Here is a 25,690-nt window from a genome sequence, read left to right as displayed (position 1 = left end):
GGGCGTGGTGGCGCACACCTGTGATCCCAGCATTCGGGAGGCTGAGACCTGGAGGATCGCGGTTCGCGGACAGCCTCAGCTACTTAGTGAGGCCCTCTGCAACTCAGTGAGACCCGGTTTCAAAATAAAGAATAAAAAATAGGGCAGGGGGTGCAGCTCGGAGGTCGAATGCCCCTGACCTTTGTATGTGTGTGAGTTCCATCCCCAGACCCACACACATACAAAAAATAAATAAAAATAAAATAAAATAGGGGTATAGCTTGCCCCTAAATTCAATCCTCAATATTGGAGGGAAGAAAAAAAAGGCCTGGGGGTATAGCTTGGAGGTTGCCTGGTTTTAATCACTGGTTAAAAAAAGTATTCTGATGCTTGCGGAATACAAACCTGTTTGTAGGCTGCACAATTACCTGTCTGTTACCAACTTGGGGAGGATAGAGACCTGGAAGAGGGCAACAGGATTTCAAAGTGGATTGGACTTGAAAGGAAAAAAAAAAATAGAGTTATCCACAGCCAGGCGTGGTGGCATATACCTATAATCCCCATTTTTGGGATGCTGAGACAAGAGGATTGCAGGTTTGAGGCCAGCTTAGGTAACTAAGCAAGGTCCTCAGGAACTTAGAGCTTGTTTCAAAATAAAAAATAAAATAGGGCTGGAGGTAGAGCTCGGAGGTAGAATGTTCCCGAGTTCCATTCCCAGTATCAAAAAGCAAACAAAAAATTCCCAAGTCCCCCCCCCCCCCAAAAAAAAAGAAAAAACCCAACAAAACAAACCAGAGTGACCCACAAAGGAGCTTGCTCTAAATAAATACTCTTTGAAGATGAAGCTCCCATTATACTTTAAGATGAGGAAAAGGTCAATTATGTTTTGGACAAGCATCTCGATTTTTCCCATCAGAATTTTAGGGAGGTGTGGGCTGGATGAACACGGTGGAGAGGAGGAAGCTTTCTTCCACTTGGAGCTGTCAGATGGGCAGAATACCAACAAGGGAGCCGGGCATGGTAGTGCATGCTTGCAATCTTAATACTTGGGGAACTGAGGCAGGAGGGATCATAGGTTCAAAGTTAGCTCCAGCACTGTAGCAAGGCTCTCAGAAACATAGTGATATCCTGTTTCCAAATAAATAAAATCAGGTTGAGGGCATAGCTTGGGAGTAGAATGCCTCTACGTTCAAACAATAGTACCAAAAAAAAAAAAAAAGATCAAGGATTGCACAAATGTTCAAGGGGCAAGCATGCCCATGCTCACACTACACACACACACACACACACACACACACACACACACACACACACGGACTAAGGCTGTCTAGGTCAGGGATTTAAGCTCACTCCAGGATGGAGAACAGGCTAAACATGGTATCAAACACTTTGCATACACCCTGGCACTATCTGAGCAGCACGGTTTTCATGATCACAGCCACCTTTTGCGATGGGGACACCTAATCCCATGTCCTAGGACGTCTGACCAAGATGCTGCTGCCAGGAAGTTACAGGTGCCTGGATAAGGGCAGCCGTCCCGCCCTCCACCTGGAGTGCCTGTGAGTCAGCACGCGCTCTCACGCTGTTGACACCGCTGCTGGCCCGAGAGTAGTTAGGTGCCGCGAGCCTCAGCGACCAGAGGCTCCCAGTTCTGAGGAGCGGATCACTCAGATTCTTAAAATTACAGATGCCCGGTTACAGAACTATAAACAAGAGGCCAAAGGAGGTGGCCTGAGTGCCCATCAACAGAGGTATGGACCACATGGTGTCTGCATACAATGGAAAAGTGTTCAGCCTTAGCAAGGAAAGAAATCAGCCGGGCGTGGTGGCGCACGCTTGTAATCCCAGCATTCGGGAGGCTGAGACAGGAGGATCTGGGTTCTCAGCCAGCCTCAGCTACTTAGTGAGGCCCTCTGCAACTCAGTGAGACCCTGTTTCAAAATAAAGAACAAAAATAGGGCCAGGGGTGTAGCTCGGAGGTAGAATGCCCCTGGGTCCCATCCCCAGTAACACACACACACAAAAAAAAAAAAAAGAAAAGAAAAAAAAGAAAAATTCCATCCTTTGCAACAACATGTGTGAACCTGGAGGTTGTTATGTGAATAAGCCAGGCACAGAAAACCAAATACTATATAATTCCAGAGACATGCAGGATGGGAAACAAGCTCATAGAAACAGAGTTCAAGGTGGTTACGAGAGGCCAGGGGTAGTGAAGGAACCGGAGATTTTGGTCAAAGGATCCAGGATTCCAGCTAGATGAGAGGAACAGGAATGAGACCTTTTAGACAGCATGGTGACTACAGTCAAGGACCATGTGCCATAAACTTGAAAAATAGATGACAGCAAGTTTATTCTTGTGGTACTGGGAATTGGGAATTGAATGGAGGGACATTCTACAACCAAGCTACATTTTGCCCCTAGCCCGTGTGTGTGTGTGTGTGTGTGTGTGTGTGTGTGTGTGTGTGTTACTAGGGATTTTTTTGTGGTACTGGGGATGCAACCCAGGGGCCTTCTACCTCCCGGCTACACCCCCAACCTATTTTATATTTTATTTGGAAACAGGGTCTCGCTAAGTTGGTGAGAGCCTCACTCAGTAGCTGAGGCTGGCTTTGAACCTGTGATCCTCCTGTCTCAGGCTCCCAAGTACTGGGATTACAAGCATGAGCCACCGCCCGGCTGTTACTAGGGATTGAGCCCAGGGGCATTCTACTTCCAAGCTACCCCTCCAGACCCATTTTATTTTTTATGGTACTGGGGATGGAACCCAGGGGCATTCTACCTCTGAGCGACACCCCCCAGCCCTATTTTTTATTCTTTATTTTGAAACAGGGTCTCACTGAGTTGCAAAGGACTTCACTAAGTAGCTGAGGCTGTCCATGAACCGTGATCCTTCAGTCTCAGCCTCCCGAATGCTGGGATTAAAAGCGTGCACCACCACGCTCAGCTCAGACCCATTTTAATTTTATTTTGAAACAGGGTCTCACTAGGCTGATGAGAGTCTCACTACTTGCCGAGGCTATTCTTGAACCCGTGATCCTCCTGTCTCAGCCTCTTATGGGCTGGGATTGTAAGTGTGTGCCACCATGCCTGGCTTCCCCTTTTATTTTGAAACAGGGTCTTGGTAAGCTGCTGAGGCTGGCCTCAAATCTGTGATTCTATCTCAGCTTCCCAAGTACTGGGATTATAGGCATATAATACCATACCTAGGAATACCCTGGTGACTTAACATACTTAACCTTTTTTTTTGGTACTGGGGATTGAACCCAAGGGAATTCTACTTCTGAGCCACATCCCCATCCCCCCTTTTTAAAATTTGGAAACAGGGTCTAAGTTGCTGAGGCTGGCTTTGAACCTGTGATCCTCCCGTCTCAGCCTCACAAGTACTGGGATTAGAGGCGTGTACCACCAGGCCCAGCTATTCAGCTCACTTTTTTCCTCCCGAATCCTCAGAATGACCATGGGGTGGCCTGTTCCACTCCCTAGAGCTGGTTTGTTTCGGAGGCAGATGTAAGGCCCCACTCACCCCAGATGCTTCAAGTTACACAGTGGTTCCTCGAGAGCCTCGCACAGAGACCTCACGCCCCTGATTCCGATGTGGTTCAGCCCCAGATCCAGGTGCGTGAGGCTCGATTCCGACCGGAGGATCTTGGAGAGGCAGCTGCAGCCGGTGGCGGTTATGCTGCAGAGCCAGAGCCTGCGGACCAGCGTACAGGGGGAGGAAAAGAAACGAGCTGACGGGTTAGTCCTCGCTGACGCGAGGCGCCAACACGGGCATCTTCAACCGCAGCCGTGGGTTTGAATCAAGCTCAAACAATGGAGACAGAGGAGGGAAGCCAGAGGGAGGAGACAGAATGGCTCCACAGAGGTCCCATTCTTGGCATTGTAATGTGGCACCTTACACAGCCAAAGGGATTTTGCAGGTGTGGCTGAGGGTCTTGAGATGTGGAGGGTGACTTGGATTGCTGGGACTGTTTCCATGTAGTCAAAGATCCTTAGCAGACGAAGGTACGAGTCACAGGAGATGAGATAATGGAGAGATAAATTTTTTTTTTTTTTTGGGTGGTACTGGGGATGGAACCTTTCTGCCTCTGGGCTATACTGACAGACCTATTTTATATTTTATTTGGAAACAGTCTCTCTTAAGCCAGCGCGGCTGACTTCGAACCTGCGCGATCTTCCTGTCTCCATCTCCCAAGGGCAGGGATTACAGGCGTGCGCCACCATGCCCGGCAAAACATACTTTTCTTTTTATAGTGGTCTACACTGGAGATATACCCGTAACCCTTTTTATTTTGAAACAGGAACTCACTAAGTCACTAGGCTGGCCATGAACCTGCAATCCTCCTGTCTCAGCCTCCCAAATACTGGGATTATAGGCAGGAGCCACCATGCCCAGCTACATCCTAGATTAAAACTGGATTATAGGAAAGGTAAGCAGTTTTTTATTTCTGTAGTGCTGGGGATGGAACCCAATGCCTCGTGAAGGCTAAGCATGTACTCTACCACTACAACCCCAGCCCAAAGCAGACATTTTGTAAATGTTGGAGTTGATTTTTTTTTTTTTTTTTTTTTTTTTTTTTTTGGTGGTACTGGGGTTCCTGGAAGCCCTTCTACCTACGGGCTACACTCCCAGACCTATTTTTACATTTTTATTTGGAAACAGGGTCTCCTAAGCCAGCGCGCGTGGCTGGCTTCAAACCTGCGCGATCCTCCTGTCTCTGCCTCCCAAGCGCGGGGATTACAAGCTTGCGCCACCATGCCCGGCAATGTTGGAGTTGATTTTAAAGTGAAAATATCAGAGGTGTTAACACTAAGTAGAATCTACAAACAAACTATTTATGCGGCCTCATTTCTAAGAATTCATCCTATGCCCTCAATTTTTTTTTTTTTCGGGTCTGGGGATGGAACCCAGGGGCATTCGACCTCTGAGCTACACCCCCTGCCCTATTTTTTCTTTGTTTTGAAACCGGGTCTCACTGAGTTGCAGAGGGCCTCGCTAAGTAGCTGAAACTGTCTGCGAACCGCGATCCTCCAGGTCTCAGCCTCCCGAATGCTGGGATTACAAGCGTGTGCCACCACGCCCGGCTAACTTGGGTGTAGTTTATGTTATATAGTTTTAAGAATACAGCCGGGTGTGGTGGTGCATGCCTCTAATGCCAGTACTTGGGAGGCTGAGAAAGAACTGTAGGTTCAGAGCTGGCCTCAGCTACTTAAGACCCTGTTTCAAAATAAAAAATAAAATAGGACTGTAGGTGTAGTTTATAGGTAGAAGGCCTCTGGCTTTAATCCCTAGTACTCAAAACAAGTCTCAAAAAAAAAGTTTCAAGAAAATAGGCTAAAAATAAATTAGACATGAAGCTAGCTACATCTCTTAAATTCCTATAGAGTATAGATGAGACAGTTTTTTTTTTTGCAGTCTTGGGATTAAAGCCAGGGCCTTGCACACATTAAACACATGTGCTATACCCCCATCAAGCCAATATCAGTTTTCATATTTCTGTTACTCTTGCCTTGGTCTTACCAGTTGTAACCATTAGAGCCACATTTGGTGTATTTTGAGGAATTAAGTGTACTTATATCTGTCCTACTTAACTCCATTTCCCCCATATTATGTGTATTTATATATACACACACTGTACGTACACACACACACACACACACACACACACACACACACACATCCTGCAGGGACTTACACCAGGGCCTGGAGTTTACACTCAGGGTAACCCAAGCCTTCACACAGGATTTTCACCCCGCCATCCCCGAGGTCATTCTTGGCCAAGCACAGGTGCGTCAGCCTCTGGTTGACTATCAGAACAGAAGTGAGTTCCTTGCAGCAGGCTCCCGTTAGGTGACAGTTCGCCAACCTGCAGAAAAATCATAACAATGTTGCTAATCACGTCTATGCCCAACCTTCTCAGCCATCTCTAGATGGTAGAGTCCTAAAGCCCTTCTTGAGAATCCTGCCTACTCTCCATGGAATGCTGTGGTCACACGAAGGATCAGGGAAGAGAATGAGACGGACAAAACTGCCTGGGACCAGAGATGGGAAGCAGGTGTCTATGCCCGTGGGAGGTTCTGTGTGGGCTGCGTGGCAGGTCCATTCACTGTTTCTCCTCTCTGTGGCCCCAGACCTCAGACAAGAACCCACAGGAGGAACAGAGGAACTTACAACAGCTTCTGCAGGAAGCACTTTGGGTGTCTTAAAGTCTCACACAGCAGCTTGACGCCCTCATCCATCAGCTCATTGTCTGAGAGGTCCAGGCACAGCAGGGACTGGTTGGCTTGGACGTCAAAGAAGAAGTCAGCCCACTGCTCAGTGGTGGCAGAACCAGGTCCCAACCTGCGGGGGAAATGGAGACGAGTCATTCCGGAGAATCCCAATACTAGAGTTGTCTCTGGTTGGATTATTCAGAGTGGTGGTTACCATGGTTGCAGCATCAGCACCACCTGGGATTCAGGTAGTCATGCAAATCCCACTCTGACTCCACACTGGATGTAGAGTCCAGCTGTCTATGTTTAAAGATGGCCTGTGTTCACCCAGAAGATGTATGAAAACAAATTCCTGGGCCACATTCCAAGAATTTGATTCACAAGATTTGGGGTAGGACTCAAGAATTTGCATCTTAAGTTCCAGGTGATGTGGTGGCTGCTGGTGTCTGGGGATCACAAGGTTAGGTTACTTGTTCAGAAATCCACCTGTTGGGCACATCATGAAACATGGTGCTCAAATTCTATTCCTGGAGATGCTTTTTGTGGGCAAAAGGAACCTCATTGGAACATCACACACAGGAGGATCGCGCAGGTTCGAAGCCAGCCTCTGCTGGCTTAAGAGACCCTGTTTCCAAATTTAAAAAAAAATATAAGATAGGTCTAGGAGTGTGTATCCCAGAGGTAGAAGACTCCTGGGTTCCATCTCCAGTACCACACACACAAAAAAAAAAAAGAAAAAGAAAAAAAAAACTTTCTTGGAGCCTATTGTATCAGAGGAACCACATAAAGAGGTAATAAATAAGTAAAGAGGTACAAAATGCCAAGTGCTTCCAAGAAATAAAGTGAAGTCTCATCCTTCCAATTTGCGTATCTATTCATTGTGACCCAAATCTGGTTGGTCCTCACAGGAGAAAAGGAGGCCAGAGATACTTGGCATGTGTGCTGGGACTCGGTTCCCCTCCATCCCACAGCCCCACAAGACATTCAGTGCCTCATTCTGCAGCTAAGACCTAGCTCAATAGACTGAGATCGCGCCAGGAGAGGAAGGGTCACAACATGAGGCCAGAGACCACCATCCCTGCCTGGTGTTGCTACTTGAGTGTGGTCAGTGGGGATGGATGGCCCCCTGGACCGGACACCAGCATCACTGGGGCAATCGCACAGATAGTTGCCAAGGGCAGAGCCCTCATGCCAGAGCCTTGCCAGGAAGGGGCCTACTGATGCTTCTGAAAGGTCCTTACCTGGACAGGTGAGGCCCTCAGCTGGTATTCTGAAACAACCGGGAGGCACATGAACCATAAACAAATGGCCTCAGAGAAGATGCTGTCCAGATTTGGGGTGCCTCTTTGGACTCTGGGCTTTTTTTTTTTTTTTTTTTTTTTTTGGTGGTGCTAGGGATTGAACACAGTGGCATTCTACCTCTGAGCTACACCCCTAGCCCAATTTTTTTATTCTTTCTCTTTTTTAGTGGTGCTGGGGATGGAACCCAGGAGCATTCTACCTCCTCATACCCAATTTTTTTATTCTTTATTTTGAAACAGGGTCTCACTAAGTTGTGAAGGGCTGTGGCTGGCGGCGAACCTGCAATCCTCCTGTCTCAGCCTCCCAAGTACTGGGATTACAAGTGTGTGCAACCAAGCCGGGCGTGGTGGCGCACGCTTGTAATCCCAGTGCTTGGGAGGCTGGGACAGGAGGATCTCACAGGTTTGAAGCCAGCCTCAGCTACTTAGTGAGGCTCTCAGCAAATTAGTGAGACCCTGTTTCCAAATAAAGTATAAAATAGGTTTGGGAGTAGAAAAGCCCCCAGGTTCCACACTCAGTACAAAAAAAAAAAAAAAGTACAAGTGTGTGCCACCATGCCCAGCTGGACTTGGGGCTATTGTGTATGGTGGTTCAGCGCTCAAGGGAGGTGGACACTGAACTCCAGCCCATGTTCTATTCTGGCCCATGAACTCCGAGTTGGTATCATTTCCAATTAGATTAAGGAATCTTTTTTTGAATTGGGGATTGAATCCAGGGGTGATCTGCCTCTGAGCTATATATACCCTTAGCCTTATTTTTCAATTTTAAAAAGGGTCTTGTTTTTAGTTGCTGAGGCTGGCCTCATATCTGCAGTCCTCCTGTCTTAGCCTCCTAAGTACTGGGATTACAAAAGGGCTTTTCCTTCCTAATTCACACAGATTTCTAGTATATGGTCATGTAGCGTTGCACAATGAAGGATTACAGTCATGGAGAGACCTACCTGAGATACTGCAGGTTGCATTTTGGGTGTCTCAAGATCTCGTGCAATGAAGGAAACACAGAACTGTGGTCAGAGACTTGAAGGGTCAGGTGTGTGAGAGTCTCATATCCTTTCAATGTTAAGCACAAGTTCTGATAAGCAGAAGCCGGGCGAATACTTTTGAAGCTGAAGAACAGAAAACAAGGAAAAGCTCCTGAGTTTCCATATTTCTACAGTACAAAACCAGAAACAAAGGCCTTAATTACATTCACATTTTAGAACCTTTTCTTACACTAAAATTTCGTAAGCTGGGTGTGGTGGTACACACCTGTAATTCTAGTATTTGGGAGGCTGAGACAGGAGGATTGCAGGTTTGAAGCCAGCCTCAGCAACTTAGCGAGGCCCTTAGCAACTTAGTGAGACTTAATTTCCAAATAAAGTAAAATAGGGTTGGGGGTGTAACTCAGAGATAGAATTCCCCTGGGTTCAATTCTTAGACCTAAAAACAAACAAACAAAAAACCCCAAAACTTTCCCTAAACTGGCACAGTGGCTTATGTCTAATTCCAGAGACTTCAGGCCAAGGAGCTTAAGTTTGAGGCCAGCCTAGACAACATAGAGAGATGCTGTCGAAATTTAAAATAAAAAGGGCTGGGGATGTAGCTCACTCGTAGAGCAGCCCTGGGGTTGATCCCCGATACGATAAAAGCTGTGTGCCACGGCCCATGCCTATAATTCTAGTACTGGGGAGGCTGAGACAGGAGGATGACAGGTCTGAGGGCAGCCTCAGCAAGTCAGTGAGACCTTCAGAGCAACTTACCAAGACTGTTTTAAAATAAAAAGAGCTGGTACGTGCTTGGGAGGTGGAGACAGGAGGATCATGCAGGTTTGAAGCCAGCCTTGCTGACTTAAGAGAGACCCTATTTCCAAATAAAAATGTAAAAATAGGTCTGGGAGTGTAGCCCAGAGGTAGAAGGGTTTCCAGGAACCCCAGTACCACACACAAAAAAAGTTTAACCCCCAGTACCTCCTCAAAAAATTTTTTTTATTTTTAGTCCTAGTTACTTGGGTACCTGAGGTAGGAGGATCTCAAGTTCAAGACTAGCTTGGGCAATTTAGCAAGACCATGTCTCAAAGCAAAAAGGGCTGGAGTGTAAATTACTAATAGTATGCTTGTCTATCATATGCAAGGCTCTGAGTTTAGTCTCTAGTACTATAAAAACATACTGTCTTTGAGGTATCATAGACAAATAGAAGTCATTTTTAAGGTATATAAAGTGTGTGTGTACGTTTGTATGGGTGCGTGCATGCATACCTGGAGAATATACTGGGGACTGAACCCAAAGGCATTCTACCTCTGAGCTAGACCTATAGCCCCTTCTTTCATTTTGAAACAGGGTCTTCCTAGGTTGCAGAGGGTCTTATGTTGCTTAGTCTGGCCTCCAACCTGAGTTTTTTTTAAATTTTTTAAAATTTTATTTTTTATTGGTGCATTGTAATCATACATCACATTGGAATACAAGACTTGAGAGGATATACAAGCACACATCATCCAATTAGCCCTCATCCAGTCCCCATCCCATTCCCTCCCCCTCCCTCCATCCCATGCTTGTTTGGTGATTAACTTTGATACATATGTTTATGTACCTTCTGTGTTTTAAAGAGGCTCCATCCTCCCCTATTCCATACCCTCTGATTGGTCACCTTAGTTGCTTCACTATAGGGCCCTTTCTATAGCTTGACCTCTTCCTGTTGCCCCTTTCCTCCTAGTTTTTGCTGCTTAGGGGAAGCATATGATTTTTATTTTATGCGATATTTCTCTGTGCATGCCGCGTTGCAAGTACCGATCCCACTCTTGACGGCCCCAGTAGTGGCCTGGCCACCCAGTGGACTGACCCAGACCTCGCTGGCTCCAGCAGCAGCCTTGCCTCATGGGAGGCCCCGATTCTGGTCCAACCTGAGATCTTTCTATCTCAGCCTCCCAAGTACTGGATTACAGGCATGCACCACTGTGCCCAGTTATCAGACTCTCCATCTCTCTCCATCAATGGTTTCCAGCTTGGCATGATTTTGCAGCCCTGGGGACATTTGACAACATCAGGAGTCATTTTTGGTTGTTGCAACTAGGGAAAGAGGGTGCTGCTAGAAGCCAGGGAGGTTGTTCCACATCCTATAAATTGCCTAGGCACCAGACAACCCCTTCCCCACTGAAGAAATCCATCCCCAAATGTCCACAGTGGTTAAGAAACCGGTTCTATGTGGAACCCTAAGGTTGTCATAGTAAGGATCAGAACTACCCCCAGGATCACCTTGATCATCTTTTATGTAGTTTTTGTCTATATCCAAAGTCATATTCCTCATTTGTATATGAATTGCCTTAGATGACTGCCTTAGATTCTACTGGGGATGGAACTCAGAGGCATTCTACCTTCAACTTATACCCCAATCTGATTTTCTTTTTTTTTTTTGGTGGTACTGGCGGTGTAATCCAGAGGCTTTCTACCACCGGGCTATACTCCCAGACCTATTTTATATTTTATTTGGAAACAGGGTCTCACTAAGTTGCTGAGAGCCTAAGTAGCTGAGGCTGGCTTCGAACCTGTGCGATCCTCCTGTCTCAGCCTCCCAAGCGCGGGGATTACAAGCGTGAGCCACCACGCCCGGCTTCTGATTTTCTTATTTTGAAACAGGGTCTTACTAAGCTGCAGAGGGCCGAAGTTGCCAAGGCCCACCATGATTCTCCCATCTCAGTCTCTCAAGTATGTGGATTACAAGCACGTACCATCAAATTTGGCTAAGCTCAACCTTTTTTATTTTTACTTTATTTATTATTTATTATTTTTTTATTTTTTTGGCAGGTCTGGGATGGAACCCAGGGGCATTCTACCTCGGGGCTACACCCCCTGCCCTATTTATTCTTTTTGAAACAGGGTCTCACGGGGTTGCAAAGGGCCTTAACTAAGTAGCTGAGACTGTCCGTGAACTGTGATCAGCCTCCCAAAAGCATGCCCGGCTCTTTTTAAAAATTTGAAACAGAGTCTTGCTAAATTACTGAGGCTGGCCTTGAACCTCCTTATCCTCCTGTCCCAGTATTGGGGATTATAGGTGTGTACCACCGTGCCCAGCTCTGGAATAGGAATTTGGATATTCCTCCAACATTAAAAATGTAAGAAGTTGGGCGTGGTGGCACACGCTTGTAATCCCAGCATTCTGGAGGCTGAGACTGGAGGATCATGGTTCGCGGACAGCCTCAGCTACTTGGTGAGGCCCTCTGCAACTTAGTGAGACCCTGTTTCAAAATAAAGAATAAAAAAACAGGGCAGGGGGTGTAGCTTGGAAGTCAAATGCCTCTGGGTTCCATCCCCAGACCCGCAAAAAAAAAAAAAAAAGTAAGAACCTTAGTTGTATCCCTAGGGATTTTAATTTGCTTCTACTTACACCACTTTCTGGAACTTGCAGGTAGCAGAAGCTATTTTTTCACAAAGAATCGTCACCGATGAGGTGGTTAGGAAGCTTTGACTAATGTCCAGGAAGACTAGATTCTTATTTGAGTCGAACACGGAACAGAGGTCTGTCCATAAAGAAAGCAGGTTTTGATAATCCTCGGACCTACAAGGAAGAGAATAATTATGGACTGAACATGTCTAAAGAGAAAAATCAACATTTGAATGCCCCTGGGTTCCACGCCCAGTACAAAAAGAAAAAAGAGTAGCCTAGGCTGGCTGCGCACCTGTGATCCTCCCCTTTCAGCCTCCCAAGGAGTGGTATTACAAGCGTACACTACCATGTCTGGCTGTGAATTTTATATTTCTACACAACAACCCAATAGAGAGAGAGTTAACTATAAGTTAAAATTCTAAGTACTTCCCTTGCGAGAGTAAGAGCTGTATCAATTAGAGACATTTGAGCATCTGATGTTGCATCCATATAAAAGAAATTGGACATTTCTGAAGCTAATTTACCATGCTATTTACTGATCACAAACTATGTCTGAGCTGGGCGTGATGGTGCACACCTGTAATCACAGTAGTTGGGAGGCAGACACAAGGGGGATCGTAGGATCGAGGCTAGCCTCTGCAACTTAGTGAGACCCATTTCAAACTAAAAAATAAAAAGGGAAGCTGGGCATGGTGGTGTACGCTTGTAATCCCCATGCTTGGGAGGCTGAGACAGGAGGATCACACGGGTTCAAAGCCAGCCTCAGCTGCTTAGTGAGGCTCTCAGTAACTAGGTGAGACCCTGTTTCCAAATAAAATATAAAATAGGTCTGGGAGTATACCCCGGAGGTAGAAAAGCCCCTGGGTTCCAACCCCAGTACCAACCACACACACACAGACCACACAGACACACACACACACCAAAAAAAAAAAAAAAAAAAAAAGGCTGAAGATGTAATTTGGAAATAGAATAGCCAGGCATGGTGGTGCACGCTTGTAATCCCAGCATTTGGGAGGCTGAGACCGGAGGATCACGGTTCATAGACAGCCTCAGCTACTTAGTGAGACCCGGTTTCAAAATAAAGAATAAAAAAAATAGGGCAGGGGGTGTAGCTTGGAGGTCGAATGCCCCTGGGTTCCATCCCCAGACCCACAAAAAAAAAAAAAAAAAAAAAAAAGGAAATAGAATGCCCCTGGGTTCAATCTTTGGTACAAAAGAAAACTGAACAGAGTGCTAACCTGCTGCCTGGAACATAAGAGTCCAGTGGAGCATCATCCAGGAAAACGGCCTTGTCCACCTGCAGGGAGAGCCTCTGCAGGTTCCTGCAGTGCCCAAGACAGAACACAGCGTACAGGAGGTCCTCGCTGCTCTTCACGTGCAGGGACACATCCTCAAAGGGGACCATCGCGTCCTTCACCAGCTCCTCCTCCCCGGATTCGTAAAGACAGTACAAAACCTCCCTCAGATCCATCTTCAACAGGAAGGGCTGGGTCTCCTCGGCCCCGCATTTCAGCAACTCCTTCTGGACCTCCAGCGATGTTTGGCAGCTGAAAGTGGCCTCCAGCTCCTGGGCCCTCTTCTTGTTCAAGAGGCCGAACAGGAAGTGGCCGGCCTGGGTCAGGCTGGGGTTCCTGGCTCTGGCTTCCCTGGAGAACAGCGTGCGCACGTCTCCGATGTCCTCGCTGTCCCACCTCAAACTGTCCCGCTTTCCCTGCTCCTGGAGCTTCAGGATGTAAAACATGGCGGCCAGGAACTGCTGGATGCTGAGATGCACGAAGGAGAAGCAGCCCTCGCAGTATTCGTCCCTCTGGAGGATGTGTTTGTCCAGGAAGGGATGGAGATGGGACTCCGTCACCCCGAGTCTCCCCAGGTCTCCGTTGTCAAACCAAGACAGCTGCTGCGTCCACAGGCCCTGGGCGGCCAGGAGACACAGGGCCTCCAGCGGGGCCCGCAGGTCCCTTTGGGCACAGCCGCCGGCAGCCGGTGTGAACTGGCCACAGAGGAACTGCAGGAACAGCGAGGTGGGGGACTGGCAGGCCAGCCGGGGGTCCTGCCCCCTCTGCATCTGGAGCTCCAGGCAGGCGCAGACCAGCTGGCACACGGCTGGAGCTGAGCCCATGCGGAACAGGGCCGCGCTGCAACGCATGGCATCGAAAGCTCGGCGTGCATGGTCCTCGTCTTTAAAGTATCTCTGGAAGTACTCCTTCCTGTCCTGCTCCGAGAAGCCCTCCATCTCCACAAAGCACGGCTGGTCCACGAGGAGCAGGAGGTCTCGCAGGGCCCGGCGCCGTGTGGTGACCAGAATGTTGGAGTTGGGCACCATCTTCTTCTTCAGTAAACTGCTCAGGAGGATGGGCACTGGCTTCTGCGCTTTCCAGTCTCCACAGATGTCACAGATAAACATCCCCAAGGGGACGCGCAGCTCATCAAAGCCATCCACAACAAACAGGACTCGGTCTGTTCGGGCCACGGCCACTAGGATTTCCTCCTGCAACTCGGGACAGTCCTTGGTGATCAGCTCTGCAAAGGTGCAGGGGGGCATGCAGGCGAGCTCCCTGCAGTTGAGGTAGAAAACACACTGGAACTGGATCAGGTTGAACTGGGTCCAGTCCAGGATCAGCTTCCTGGCCAGCGTGGTTTTCCCGAAGCCTGGGGGGCCATACAACACCACTGAGCGCTTAAAGGACTCTCTGTTGCTTTCGGGGTTGCAGAACGGGATGAGCGTCTGGTATCTCTGCAGAACAACGTGCACCTTATCGCTGTCCTCAGGCCAGAAGTTGTTCTTCCAGATCTGCTCAATCTTCCTCTTAATTGCGTGTCTATATTTATTTTCTGTATGATCAGCGATATCAAGCAAGAAATAGACAGGACATGGATGGTTATTGACCAGGGAAAAGAAAATGACCTTGTGTAAGTAGGAAAGGAACACTTAGGGGTTAAAGAGGTTTAGGAGCGATCTCAACTGGCCATGGTGGTACTCACTTTTAATCCCAGTACTTGGGAGGCTGAGACAGAAGGATTAAAAGTTGCAGGCCAGCCTCTGCAATTTAATGATACTATTTCAAAAACAAAACAAAAAAAACCCCTAAAATGTGCTGGAAGTATAGCTTGGGGATGGAATGCCCCTGGATTCAATCCCTAGTATAACAAAAACAAATGTGAATTTGACTAGTAGTGATAGCTGCAAAACTCTGTCAATTTCCTAAACATCTCGACGTAGTGCACCTGCAGTGAACAGGATTTTATGTTAAAAAAATTATCCATCAGTCCGGGTGTGGTGGTGCACGCTTGTAATCGCTGCACTTGGGAGGCTGAGACAGGAGGATTGAGCAGGTTTGAAGCCAGCCTCAGCTGGCGTAAGAGACCCTGTTTCCAAATTAAAAAAAATATAAAATAGGTCTGGGAGTGTAGCCTGGAGGTAGAAGGCCCCTTGGTTTCATCCCCAGTACCACCAAAAAAAAAAAAAAAAAAAATTATCCATCAATATGGCTATTTAAAAATACAGCCAGAAGCCAGGTGTGGCGGCGCACGCTTGTAATCTCATGCTTGGGAGGCTGAGACAGGAGGATCCCACATGTTTGAAGCCAGCCTCAGCTACTGAGTGAGGCTCTCAGCAACTTAGTGAGACCCTGTTTCCAAATAAAGTATAAAATAGGTCTGGGAGTATATCCTGGAAGTAGAAAGCCCCTGGGTTTCCCCCAGCCCAGTACCACACACACACAAAAATGCAGCCAGAAGCCAGGTGTGGTGGCTCACACTTGTAATCCCAGTACTTGGGAGGCAGAGACAGGAGGGTTGCAGGTTTGCAGCCAGCCTCAGCTACTCAGTGATGCCCTCCACTACTTAGTGAGACCCTATTTCAAAATAAAAAATAGGTTGTTGGTGTGTACCCCAGAGATAGAATGCCCTTGGGTTTTATTCCTAGTAACACACACACACAAGAAATATTTTAGAGACACACTAATCTTCACATAACTGCAGAATCACAAGTCACATCCCCACAACAGGTCTCCATTTTCTCATCTGTGAGCTGATAGTATTCAAGCTATCAGAGCATCAAAAAGGGCAAAGGCTAAGAAAGAAACTACAAAACATACTGAGGACTGAGCTACATCCTCAGCCCTATTTTTTATTTTTGACAGTCTCACTAGGTTGATCAAAGTCTCACTACTTGCTGAGGCTGTGTGCAACCATGCCCCTGGTTACTCCTCAGATTTTAGAAACTGAATTCGGATTTTCCCCAGGGTTTGCTTCAAGTTTTATTTATTTTTTGGCCCTGGGGATTAAATCCAGGAGCATTCTACCTCAAAGCTATATTCCCATTTCTTTTTGTTTTTGAAACAGGATCTTGCTAAGTTGCTGAGGGTCTTGCTTTTAAGTTGCCAAGTCTGGTCTCAATCCCATGATCTTCTGGTCTCAATTGCCAAGACATCCTGCTGCCTCGGCATCTATGTGTTGAGACCCCACTCCACATAGTTAATCGGCAAAAAAGCCCCGAGAAGGAGGTATCGTCTCTGGCCAAAGTACCCCCCACTTTTAGATACCCTTCACTATTATTCCTTTTAACTTTCTACACGAATTGCTCCAGTGATGTGAAATCAGGACTATAAAAAGAAACTGAGTCTGTGGAAATAAACTCTCTAATAATTTGTCTAAACGTCCTTGGCTCTGCTCAACAATAATGAGAAACTGGCCAGAATTCAGGTACTGTGATAAGCACCCCAGCCGCAGCAATCACAAATGGCCTCCGACCTTCATCACTATCCATTAACTCCGACAAAGTAGCTCAGTTCAAAGTAATCGTTTACCCTTGAAATCCTGCCTAGAGACAGAGAAAAACCTTGTGTGTGACCTTAGAGCAATTTAGTTGATAAACAACTTAGCTGCCCAAATACAATAGACCCAAAGAAAAAGACTGTTGACTGACCGCATAGTTAGAAATGAATATGACTAAATAAAGGACAGACGTTCTAAATATATATGTATGAAGGAAAGGAAATACCGTAAGAATAAGAAAAGCATTTTTGCATGAAGAAGAGCTTATCATAAGAAAGTCCCAACTGGGAAAGGAAGGAATTAGAAAGTTAGAAGCAGGTTGCAGAGAGTTTGTGACAGGGAAGTGGATTATTAAAGATGAGTAGGCTTTTAATAGACTTGTTGTCTAAAGAAGAGTGCTTAGCAGTTAAGGAAATACATCTGACAATTAGAACTAAGAACCTTGTGGTGTTGTTTGTGGTATTTTGTCTGCCAAACTGTGTTGTGAGTATGCTTAAGCTTTCAGACTTAGAAGATAAGGTACCAACACCTGAAGAAACTCCATCACATCCACCTGAATCACCACATTTCCCCACACTTGCTATATGAACTGAGCCCAAAAAGATGAAAAAGTTCCAGGAAAAGTTAAAGAAGATTCCCCGAGAAGCTCCCAAGCCTTGACTATTCTGGGAGGCTGCCACCTGGAACTGCTTATCTACAAGACCTTGGAGAGGAACAGGAGTTAATTCTTCGAGGGCCAACAGCCAGCTGAAAGACACCCCCCCCCCTTTTTTCTTTACTGGTAAAGGGTATAAATTTCTTGGGGTTTTTGTAATAAAGTGTCATTGGCTCAAGAAGCCTTTGTCCACCTCAGGTTCTTTCCAAAGCGTCGTCATTTAGGGACCTAAAGAAAATTTAGTCCCTAAAGGGAAAGAATCGCTGCAGATAAGATTCTGCAGAACTCCACCTGCCTTTTGCCCCATCTTTCTGAGGATTTGACCGGGAGTGGACAATAACGACCCGACTGAGATTAGTCAGCAACACTCAATCTTTTTTTTTTTTTTTTTTTTTTTAGGTCTGGGGATGGAACCCAGGGGCATTCTACCTCTGAGCTACACCCCTTGCCCTATTTTTTATTCTCTTTTGTGTTCTTGGGGATGGAACCCAGGGGCCTCTACCTCCGGGCTATGCCCCCAACCTATTTTATATTTTATTTTGAAACAGGGTCTAAGTTGCTGAGAGCCTCACTAAGTAGCTGAGACTGCCTTCAAACCTGTGCGATCCTCCTGTCTCAGCCTCCCAAGTACTGGGATTGCAAGTATGCGCTACCATGCCTGAATTTTTATTCTTTATTTTGAAACAGGGTCTAAGTTGCAGAGGGCCTCACTAAGTAGCTGAGGCTCTCTGTGAACTGCAATCCTCCAGTCTCAGCCTCCTGAATGCTGGGATTACAAGTGTGCACCACCACGCCCGTGTTGGTCTCAATCTCTTAAGCACTGAGAGTACATGACTGCACTGCAATGCCCAGCCTTTTGTTTTTTTTGCGGGTCTGGGGATGGAACCCAGGGGGATTCGACCTCTGAGCTCCACCCCCTGCCCTATTTTTTATTTTTTTTATTATTTTTTTTTGGTGGCACTGGGGGTGGAACCCAGGGGCTTTCTACCTCCGGGCCATACCCCCAGACCTATTTTATATTTTTATTTGGAAACAGGGTCTCACTAAGTTGCTGAAAGCCTAAGTGGCTGAGGCTGGCTTCGAACCTATGCGATCCTCCTGTCTCAGCCTCCCAAGCGCAGGGATTACAAGTATTTTTTATTCTTTTTTTGTAACTGGGTCTCACTGAGTTGCAGAGGGCTTCACTAAGTAGCTGAGGCTGTCCCCGAACCGCAAGCCTCCGGTCTCAGCCTCCCAAATGCTGGGATTACAAGCGTGTGCCACCACGCCCGGCTTTTTTATTTTTTATTTTTTACTAGAATCTTAAGTTGCTGAAGCCAGCCTCAAACCTGTGATCCTCTTGTCTCAGCCTCTCAAGTACTGGGATTACAGGCATGTGCCACCACACCCTGTTTCCATCTGCTCTTGGAGGGAATGAAGGTACCTTCCAGAGACAGGTGGTGGTTGAGAAGTAGCAGACACTGAGGTCTGAGAGGGCAGGAGGAAAAGCTGGCTTTGTTTAGTGCCCGTCCATAGAGAATGTCCTAAGACCAACCTGGTTTGTCTTCTCTCAGTGACTGTGGTATTCTTTCCATAAGGAAGCATCTGGTTTCTAAAGTCCATTTTAACTCTGAAGAAAAAGAGGAATATTACATACTCATGACAATGGTAAACTTTTCAGAGGTAGTGGGATTGCAAAATGGTGTGAGTTCGACCACCAACCCCAATAGCTAAGCCTAGGTTATGGAAAGGAGATATTAAGGAGATACTGGACATAAAAGAGTGGGGCGTGGTGATGCACACTCGTCTTTTCAGTTCTTGGGAGGCTGAGACAGGAGGATTGCAGGTTCCAGGAAGGACAGTCTCAGTTGAGCGAGGCCTTTAGCAACTTAGATTCCGTTACAAGACAAAAAAAAATAAAACAGGGCTGGTGGGACTCAGTGTTAAAATGCCCACGGGTTTGATCCCCAGTTCAAAAAAAAAAAAAAAAAAAAGAAAGAAAGAACAGGAGTAAATCATGCCATGACCTCCATTTGTATTCCTGACTGGGCAAAAAAATTCCACATGATTCAGGATACAACATCGTCTAACAAGAAATGTCTCATTAGGTGATTTGTCATTGTGCCAACATAGTAGAGTGTCCTTATGCAACTTAGGACACTCACTCACACGAGCAATTTTGGGTACTAGGGACTGAATTCAAGGCTGTCTTAACTCTGGGCTACACTCCCAGCTCTTTGTATTTTGTATTTTGAAATAGGGTCTTGCTAAGTTGCTGAGGTTGGATTCAAGCTTGTGATTCTATCTTAGTTTCCCAAGAACTGGGATTACACAGGTGTGCGCCACCATAGTGGGATATGTATTTTGTACTGGGAATGGAACCTATGGGCATTCTACCTCTGAGCTACACTCCAGCACTATTTTTTATCCTTTATTTTGAAACAGGGTCTCACTGAGTTGCAAAGGGCTTCACTAAGTAGCTGAGGGTGGCCGTGAACTGTGATCTTCCTGTGTCAGCCTCCCAAATGCTGGGATTATAAGCATGTGCCACCACTCTTGGCCATATATATATTTTGTGTGTGTGTGTGTTACCAGAGATGGAACCTAGGGGCATTCTACCTTTGAGCTCCACCCCCAACCCAATTTTTTTATTCTTTATCTTGAAACAGGTTCTCACTGAGTTACAAAGGGCCTAAGTAGTAGCTGAGGTTGTCTTTGAATCACAATCCTCCTGTCTCAGCCTTCCAAATGCTGGGATTACAAGCATTTGCCACCATGCCAGGCTAATTTTTTTTTTTTTTGTGTGTGTGTGTGTGTGGTACTGGGGATGGAACCCAGAAGCTTTCTACCTCCAGGCTACACTCCCAGACCTATTTTTATTTTATTTGGAAACAGGGTCTAAGTTGCTGAGAGCCTCACTAAGTAGCTGAGGCTGGCTTCAAACCTGTGCAATCCTCCCGTCTCAGCCTCCCAAGTACTGGGATTACAAGTGTGCACCACCACACCTGGCTCCTGGCTAAATATTTAAAAAAATGTGATTTCTGGCTCACGTGGAATATTTACATGACAACTTACTGTGTGGCAGGTGCAATTTCTTAGTGCACTGTAAAATTTCAGCTCTAATAGTCTATCAAGTGGCATCATAAAATATTATTGGCTTATTCCTGCACCCATAGAAGCAGCCAGGGTATGGGGATTGGGCATATTGGCTGTGGAGGAATTTTCCAAACCATCCTCCAGTTTACTCTTGAGCCAAAGTCACATTATGAAGTATACTGGCAAACCAGGAGTATATGTCTGTAATCCTAGTACTTGGGAGACTGAGACAAGAGGCTCACAGATTCAAGGCCAGCCTTGGCAATTTAGTGAGACCATCATTAACTTAGGCTGTTAAAATAAAAGGGCTGGGGAGTTATCTTAGAGGTAGAACGTCCCTAAAAGAATATTGGTAACTGCAGGTGGTGGCACACATCTGTAATTCCAGTACTTAGGAGGCTGACACAGGAGGTTCGTAGGTTTGACCGATTTCCAGTGAGATTTTCTCACCTGAACTTTCTGTGTCTCACCAGTACCCATATTCAGGACAAATTCCCTCTTAGCTGACGGGATAAATCATTTTGCTGCAATCCTAGCACTCAGCACAAGGTCTTGTTAAAAGAAATCCCTGAAGCTGGGCGTGGTGGTGCATGATTGTAATCCCAGCATTTGGGAGACTGAGACAGGAGGATTGCGGTTTGCAGACAGCCTCAGCAACTTAGTGAGGCCCTGTTTCAAAATAAAGAATAAAATATAGGGTTGAGGGTGTAGCTCAGAGGTAGAATGCCCCTGGGTTCCATCTCCAGTACCTAAAAAAAAAAAAAAAAATAAATAAATAAAAAATCCTGAGTTCCAAAATCTCACATGAGGGATGAAAATTGCAAAGAAGGCAACTTACCTACTACTGAAGGCTTTTCTTGCTCAGCCGATTTCAATTTTGCTTCTGAAAAAGAAACAGGAGAAGACAAAGGAAATGTGTGTCTTCCAAAGCCCAGACCCTGGTAACCCTCTGCCATGCTCTGGAATCCCTCTTGCTATATTCAAATTTGTAATCTCCAGGGGCTAGTTAGAGGTCAAGTCCTTTACCTGTCCACTATAGACAGGGAACAGTTCTGAGCTGGAATAAAACTGACAATATATTAAAGGGAAAAAAAAACAGTAGAAATCTGGGTGTGGTGGTACACTCCTGTGACCCCAGTACTTGGGAGGGAAAGACGGGAGGATCGCAGGTTTGAAGCCAGCCTCAGCAACTTAGCCAGACTGTTTCAAACTAAAAAACAAAAAGGCCTGGGAATGGTGGCACGAGCTTGTGACCCCCAGTACTTGGGAGGCTGAGATAGGAGGATTGCAGGCTTGTGACCAGCCTCAGCAACTTAGCGAGGCCCTCTGCAACACACACATGAATAAAAAGGGCTGGAGATATAGTTCCGTGGTAGAGGCCACTGGACTTGATCCTTAGTACCACAAAATAAGAACTAAAATCTGTGTCTTAGGCAAACAGACTGTTAACCCAAAAGCAAACACCTGTACAATTTAAAATTCTTCTATAAAGGTGAAAAGGTGGGGCTGGGAGTACAGCTCAGTGAAAGTGCTTGCCTACCATGTGCAAGGCCCTGGGTTGCAACCCTGGCACCATACACAAAAATAAGCACATTAATGGTAAAAAGGTGAAACTAAATTTCATAATTTTTATTTAACTCAGTCTACCTGGACTATAATCATATCAATTTATGAACACAGAAGCTATTAAAGAAACAGTATGTAAAGCAGTGTAAAGGCCGGTGTATACAGTTGTCCCTCAGTGTCCGTGGGGAATCTCTTCCTGACCCATGAGGTACCAAATTCTGTGCTGCTCAGTGTCTTACATAAATAAAATGATCTAGTGCGGGCACAGCGGCGCACGCCTGTAATCCCAGGAGGCTGAGACAGGACTGCCAATTTGAGGCCAGCCTCAGCAACTTAATGAGACTCTGTTTGAGAACATAAAAGAGCCAGGCGTGGTGGCAAACGCTTGTAATCCTTGCGCTTGGGAGGCTGAGACAGGAGGATCGCGCAGGTTCGAAGCCAGCCTCAGCTGGTTTAAGAGACCCTGTTTCCAAATAAAATATAAAATAGGTCTGGGAGTGTAGCCCAGGGGTAGAAGGCCCCTGGGTTCTATCCTCCGTACCACCCAAAATAAATAAATAAATAAATATAAAAATAAAGATGGTTAAAGGTGTAGAATCTCCCTGGGTTCAATCCCCAGTACCAAAAATTAAGAGGCCTAGTATTTGCATAGAACCAATACACATCCTCCTGTACTTTGAAAGATCTCTAGATTCTAATAATACTCAATACGGTTATGTAAGTAGTTATACTGCATTGTTTAGAAAATGACAAAAGTTGGTACATTTTCAGCACCGATGCAAATTTTTTTTTTTTTTTTACGGGTCTGGGGATAGAACCCAGGGGCATTCGATCTCCAAGCTATACCCCCTGCCCTGTTTTTTATTATTTTGAAACAGGCTCTAAGTTGTGGAGGGCCTAAGTAGCTGAGGCTGTCTATGAACCACGATCCTCTGGTCTCAGCCTCCCAAATGCCGGGATAGAAGCGTGGGCCACCATACTCAGCTGAGATGCAACTTTTTGAAAGAGTATAAATACACATATACTATTTATACTAAGTATATATATCATATACGTAAGTATATTAATATATAGGTATATGTACTATATATACTCATATATACTTATATGTATCTTATATGAGTATGAATATATAAATATATATACATATAATTTTGGTGGGTGATGGGGATTGAGCCCAAGGGCCTTCTATCTTCAAGCTATACCCCAATCCTTATTTTCAAGCAGTGCCTAATTGCCAAGGCTGATCTTAAACCTGCGAACATCCTGTCTCAGCCTCCCCAGTACTGGGATTACAGGTGGATTGAATCCAGAGGCATTCTACCTCCAAGTTATATCTCCAGCTCTATTTTACTTGGAAACAGTCTCACTAGGTTGCCAATAGCCTCGCTAAGTTGCTGAGGCTGGTTTTGAACCTGTGATCCTCCTGTCTCAGTCTCCCAAGTACAAGCACGCACCATCACAGCCAGCTTTTATTTTTTCGTGTGCTTTTATTGGTATGGTCTCACATTTCAGTGTAAATCATGTGGATAGTGACACACATGCACATGCTCTTTCTCTCCTAATACAGAGTATACTGATTGATATATATTGATATATATTCACATGTATACACATAGTCTATGTAGTATTTCTGTTAATGAATCTAAGTCTTCCTCCTCCTCTACCCTTTTATCTCTTCCTTGGCTCCCCCTGAGGTTTCTCTTCATCTGAAGTCTCTCTTTTCAGTAATTGGGATAAAAGTATCCCAATTACTCCCTATCCTGTGCATATTACAGAAAAAAAAATCTTATTTTCTAAAACCCTAGAGACAATTCCTCCTAGGACACAGTGTGAACCAGTTTCTGCTTACTTTTGATTTCCTTCTTTGCTCTCTCACAAAGATCTGTCCGGTTCAACTTCTTAAAAATGTGGAAGGTCGAAGCCTCCACCCAGGACTTGGGGCAGCAGTTGGTGAGAATTTCCGCCAGTTGCTTTGCACTGGCCTCTTGTATCCTCTCCTGGGGGACCTGCATTAGCTCATTTTGCGAGGCGGAGGCTTTCAGCAAGGACTTGAAACGGCTCAACTCCTCACGGTTGAGTTGTTCGAGGAGTTTCTGCAGGTTAAAATTCAGCTGAGGAGGAGATGCCATCCTGACCTGCATGTGAGATCGGAACTCCCAGCTCTAGGAGGAAAAAAATAAAGAAAACGAAGCCAGGCATGGTGGCCACCCTTGTAATCCCAGCATTTGGGTAGCTGAGACAGGAGGATCGCGATTCGTGGACAGCCTCAGCTACCTAGTGTGGCCCTTTGCAACTTAGTGAGACCCTGTTTCAAAGTAAAGAATAAAAAATAGGGTTGGGGGTGTAGCTCGGAAGTAGAATGCCCAGTACCCCCCCACCCCAAAGACAGGGAGACAGCCTTCTTATCCCAAACACCAGCCACTCCTTGCTTCATTCAGGACTATTTGTATGTTCTTTGGAGAATAAACTATCCAGTAGAGATTAAATTCATCAAGAGGGCCAGGTGTGGTGGTACACACCTATAATCCCAGTTCTTGGAAGGCTGAGACAGGAGGATTGCAGGTTTGAGGCAGCCTCAGCAACCCAGACCTTGTTTCAAGTTGGGAGTGCAGCTCTGAGGTAGAACTCTGCTGGGTCCAATCCCCAGTACTAAACAAAAAACAAAACAATTCCCTCCAAACCAACAACAGCAAAACAAGAGAAACATATGAAACCTAAGAGCCTAATTTTGCAAATTAACAGATTAAAACATAGCTGCAAAAAAAAATTTTTTTTTTTTTTGGTGGTATTGGGGGTGGAACCCAGAGGCTTTCTACCTCTGAGCTATACTCCCAGACCCATATATTTTATTCGGAAACAGGGTCTCACTAAGTTGCTGAGAGCTTCACTAAGTAGCTGAAGCTGGCTCGAACCTGCGCGATCCTCCTGTCTCAGCCTCCCAAGAGCTGGGATTACAAGCGTGCGCCACCACGCCCGGCAACCGCAAGAGATTTTTAAAACAAGCATGGTGATTGCACAGGGCAGCCATACAGGCAGAAAATTAACCCCCAACTCCTCACATCTGATAGGTCATACGGTTTATCTAATTGCAGAATAACCAGCGAGCAGTAGGCCTTTCCTCCAGGAAGGGCCGCTCAGATTTGGGGGAACTGCAGTGCTTGGGATTCAGCTCAGCGGTAAATCAAGTCCTTAGCATGTGTGGTAAGGCCCTGGGTGCAACTCCTGTACCATATTAAACAGATAAAGGTTGCCTTAACACCCACACAGTCTTCCTGCTATAACAGTGTAGTAAAGCAAAGCTAAATGTACAAGGCAAAGACTGGAGAGCTATGTGGATTGCCAGGAGGCAGAGTTTTTTGTTTTTTCAGAACTGGGGATGGAACCCAGGGACATTCTACCTCTGAGCTACACTCTCAGCCCTATTTTTTATTCTTTATTTGGAAACAGGGTCTCACTGAGTTGCAAAGGTCCTCCCTAAGTACCTGAAGCTGTCTGAGTACCACAATCCTCCTGTCTCAGCCTCCCAAATGCTGAGATTACAAGTGTGCGCCACTGAGCCCAGCTCTGGCAGGTTCTTGTGAGGAATGTGGGTGATGTGAGCATATTAGGCTGAGGAGACCTCCCAGTCGGTGATTCTGGAAACTCCCCCTCCCCCACTCCTTCCCCATTGCTAACTACTGACCCCATAGGAGAGGAGGGACGGCCTTGGTGGCTTGCTGGGCTGCCCTCTTGGGGGGCGGTCCTGGCAGAGACACATCTGCTATT

At 46.1% G+C, this 25,690-nt stretch overlaps 1 protein-coding gene across 1 annotated transcript in view; it reads right to left on the bottom strand.

Moving 5' to 3' along the window:
* NLRP2 (NLR family pyrin domain containing 2) overlaps positions 1–24,054 on the bottom strand; it is a gene marked incomplete at both ends in the record, with an annotated part of 28,834 nt that extends 4,780 nt beyond the window's left edge. The window contains 5 exons of the mRNA XM_080703737.1: positions 3,503–3,673; positions 5,676–5,846; positions 6,152–6,322; positions 13,089–14,778; positions 23,775–24,054. Of these exons, the coding sequence (XP_080559863.1) occupies positions 3,503–3,673; positions 5,676–5,846; positions 6,152–6,322; positions 13,089–14,778; positions 23,775–24,054 (2,483 nt within the window). The remainder of the gene's footprint in view (positions 1–3,502; positions 3,674–5,675; positions 5,847–6,151; positions 6,323–13,088; positions 14,779–23,774) is intronic.
* Between the last annotated feature and the right edge of the window lie 1,636 nt (positions 24,055–25,690).

Source organism: Muscardinus avellanarius (genome assembly GCF_963383645.1).
Source record: "Muscardinus avellanarius genome assembly, chromosome: 10".
Taxonomy (NCBI): domain Eukaryota; kingdom Metazoa; phylum Chordata; class Mammalia; order Rodentia; family Gliridae; genus Muscardinus; species Muscardinus avellanarius.
Note: the sequence above shows the minus strand (reverse complement) of the source record. Positions and strands in the feature narration are given on the sequence as shown.